Source organism: Sesamum indicum, linkage group LG6, assembly GCF_000512975.1.
Source record: "Sesamum indicum cultivar Zhongzhi No. 13 linkage group LG6, S_indicum_v1.0, whole genome shotgun sequence".
NCBI classification, from domain to species: domain Eukaryota; kingdom Viridiplantae; phylum Streptophyta; class Magnoliopsida; order Lamiales; family Pedaliaceae; genus Sesamum; species Sesamum indicum.
In genome coordinates, this window is record NC_026150.1 from 24,147,870 (window position 1) to 24,151,892 (window position 4,023).

General features: G+C 30.8%; 1 protein-coding gene across 1 annotated transcript; it reads right to left on the bottom strand.

Moving 5' to 3' along the window:
- Positions 2,623–3,404, bottom strand: LOC110012185 (zinc finger protein KNUCKLES-like). Its single transcript, XM_020695043.1, has one exon. It carries the CDS (start codon positions 3,145–3,147, stop codon positions 2,725–2,727), a length of 423 nt encoding a protein of 140 aa, XP_020550702.1. The 5' UTR covers positions 3,148–3,404; the 3' UTR covers positions 2,623–2,724.

Here is a 4,023-nt window from a genome sequence, read left to right on the forward strand (position 1 = left end):
TTCCTGAGGTTTAGTGTAATTATACGTAAATTTTATGTAGTTTGGGAAATTACATTTAGCACTTCTAAAATTTACTTCCGTTTAATAAATAAATTCTTTCTTTAGTCAAAATACACTGAATTCGCTGATATTAATAAAAAAAAAAACTAAATACGAATTGATATTTACTTTCGATTGACTAATCACTGACTCATTGTAAGTCGATAATTTTTTTTGGACTAAACTATCCTTATAACTGTGAAAATATATCTCTTGCATGCATGCATGAAGACGTATGAGATAATTTGATCATAAAAAGATTTATCTAACCTGCAATAAGTTAATAATAAGTCAACCGGGGGTTAATATAGATTTTTTTTCTAATTTTTTTGTTAATATCGACAAATTCGATATAATTCGACTAACGAAAGAGCTTATTTGTTAGATAGAAGCAAACTTCAAGGGTGCTAAATGTAATTTTTCATACTATATAAAATTTACGTATAATTACACCAAATTTCGATGGAAAAATTGTAATTATCCCTAAAATGAAAGTATTGGTGGCATCCCAAGTGGTCTGGGGGACGGTCGCTAGAATTAACACGTATGGAGGGAATACTTCAAGTGCTACATTAGTGGAACAATCACACTCCTTATTAATAAATCAAAAATTAACTCAATGAGCTCTATTTAATTAATCAAATTTCCAAATCTTATTAATACAAGGTATTATTCTATTTTAAAATTTTCATAATAATAATTATTATTCTAATTTTATAGTCTTTAAGGTCAATTATAAATGTTTTATATTAGTTATGGATATATTCATTGTGATATTTATGATTGCACATAGACCCTTTATGGTTTGGGGAATAATATCTGGTATTTTTGGTGTTTGCTTCTATCTAACAAATAGATCCTCCATTAATAAAAATTTACTTAATTTTTACTGATATTTATAAAAAAATTATACTGATTGACTTATTGCAAATCAAACAAATATTGGATTTTCATTAAGTTAATAATAATCAGTTATTTTGACTAATATAGAGATTTATTTATTAAAAAAAACAAAATATCAAATGTATTAGTCATACTTTTCCAAATTATAAAATTTAGGTGTAATTACATCAGACGTCGATGTGGATGCCGTAAATTATCCCCTTTTTTTTCAAACTATTCTTTCTTAGGAAAAAAAAAAACTATTAATATATTTAATGAGATTTGATATTTTGATGTGAGTGATGATATAATAATAAATAATTTGATGATTAAAAAGAAATAAAAAGTAGTAAGTGGTGAAAGCAATTTGGAAGTAGGTATGGTTGGGAAGTGGTGACACCACACTCAAATGTGTTGATAGTCAACTGGCATCATTACAAGATAGTCAACTCAACTCCTTCCATGTGTTCCAATTCTTCTAAGATAAATCACCATATTAGGGAGCATTTTCAGAATACACATTCTTCTACAAACTAATTAATGTCTCATACATAACCCTAAATTTTTTATTTTTATAATAATAAAAAAAATATGACATATTTACCCTTTTATCGAAAAATATACACTCTCGTCTCGTCTCCTAATTAAGATTTATCTTAGCTCTCTTTCAGTATGTCCAACTACAATGATTCTCTCTGAGATTGTATAATATATATATATATATATATATATATAAAATTAGAGCACCTATAGTTCAGCAAAAGCGAAAACGGAAATCTAGGGTTTCGAGTAGGGGAATTAGTACAAATAAATTCAATTCTGAAAACATAATTTAGAACACAGAAAAGTTGTCGACGGGTATGTATTAGGTAATATCCTATCCAGATCCATACCCCAATAAATACTTGCAATAATTATTTGTAGACCTACTCATAGAATACCCGTTACGTCTTCTTTAAGTTATACACAAAAGAATTGAGCTTCGCTTGGATTTTTCTATCGAAGTTTGTTTTATTTTTTTCACAATAAATTTGAAAAAAAAAAAAAACTTTTTCAAATTTACATGAAAATTAAGAATGAAAAATATAGCTTAAAATTTTATGAATTTGAATGTGTGTTTAAAATTAGGAGATTGATAGTGATAGGGCTATGAAGAATTGAGAAAGAAGAATAATGTAAAAACATGGGCCTCACTCATTTGAGTTGGGCACATCACAACTCAACCATATAAGCAGGACCAAAACAGATATCTTTAAGCCCGGATACCAACGTCAACCATCTTTTTGCAAACGGAATCTAGTTTATTTGACAAAGTTGAGGTTCCATAATTTTGAAATCATCGATTTAAATTCTATCAATATGTAGAGTATTTCATTTTAATTGTAAGTGTTTATTATATATAGTTATCTGATATTATGTGATGGAGTTCGTTTTATTACGATTGGATACGAATTTGTTGTCTTACTCATGTTTGGGGTCAGTCCATCTCATTAGAAATTCCGATAATTTAGTGTTGATCCTAATGAGTAAATGTAGTAGTGTCGTAGACTAATTGAAATGTCCCAAAATTTTAATTTTTTATATAATATTTTAATAATAAAAAATTACATCATCTATTTTATTTAAAGAAAGATTTGAATGAATAATGCATATAAAAATTTAAAATAGAAAATGAAATATGCTTACTTTTAATGAAACAATTAGATGATGCATTGATATTTTGTCAATTGATTCAAAATTCAAGTAAATCATGAAACCAAAATCGAAGACAATTAAAGGAAAAAAGAGACTTTTCATATTTGTCTACAGATGAAGCGACAAATCAAGCTTCGCATTACCTTCGCTCCATTCATCCACCTCATCTCCATACTTGCCTCTGTACAACACAGCATTCTCAAACCGGGACCCAAATAGGTCCGCCGCCTTTTGGTGGCTCTGCGATAAACCGCCGCCGTCAGCGGTGGTACAGGCGGAAGGATTGAAATATCCAATCGGATAGTTGGGAGAAAACACCACCGGCGGTGAGAGGCTGTTAATTAGGGCGTAATCGGAAGTAGTCCTCTTGCTTCTCCTCGCGGCGGTTCTCTCTCTTTTGTGAGCGTTTTGATGGCCACCTAAAGCTTGTGAACTGTGAAACTTCCTTGAACAATACAGACAAGAGAATGATTTTCTTGTATCTTGTGCATGGTTGGTTGTACCATTTTGAGATACGTTTACGCCCTCCATTCCTCTTCAACCAGCAGATCTCCAGAGAGGGGTGAGAGGCTATGTTTGAAGCTTGAAGAGATGTCTGTCTCTCCAGAGTATCCCATTTATAGAAAACAGTGCATTGGCATTTCAATAGGCTGCAGAAGGTGTGTGCATGGGATTGCGAAGGGAAGGGATAAGAGAATCATAAATGCGCTACCAACACCTGCTTCAGTGGTTACCTCATTAATAAATTTTTGTTACAACGTCACGAGTTTGAATTTTACTGACAATATCCAACTTTGTCACTTATATGATTAGGTGTGTTGTGGGTTGATAGCAGACAGTATAACTAATTCATAATGTATTTTTTGTATGAGTATATACGATGATCAAATATTCTAAAAAAAATCGACGAAATTAATATTTTATATTGATTAAATTCCTTTAGTTGCGGTGATTAAAACGGGTTCAATGGGATTTAGTTTTTCAAAATAATGAGAAAAGGGAAACATAAATGTGGAAGTATTTATTCTTCCCAAGAGTTCTGAGCATAGTGATGAGGGAGAGAGGGAAGTGATTGGTAAATGTGTATTAATGAACAGGGAAATTGAGTCCCAACTATCTAACATTCTGACCCCTTAGGTGTTGTGTTCCTTTCCTCTTGCAGCCGGTTTCTTTCATGCTTTTCTTGTGTGTCTTTTATTTTTTTGTCGTCTTCTTCGTATTTGAGAAATTTTAATTCGATTAAATTTAAATTAATTATACAATAAATATAATATATTTGATATGTAATTAAATTCAACTAAATTTAATTTGAAGACATCTGCCACTTAACAAATCATTGTGGTGGTGTCACGTTCCACTCCCCCCCCCCCCCCCACTCATATTAATTTTTTTGCTGTCTAAGAAAAA

Excerpts from the sequence above, each read along its gene's own strand:
- LOC110012185 (XM_020695043.1), bottom strand. The coding sequence starts at position 3,147 with ATGGAGGGCGTAAACGTATCTCAAAATGGTACAACCAACCATGCACAA.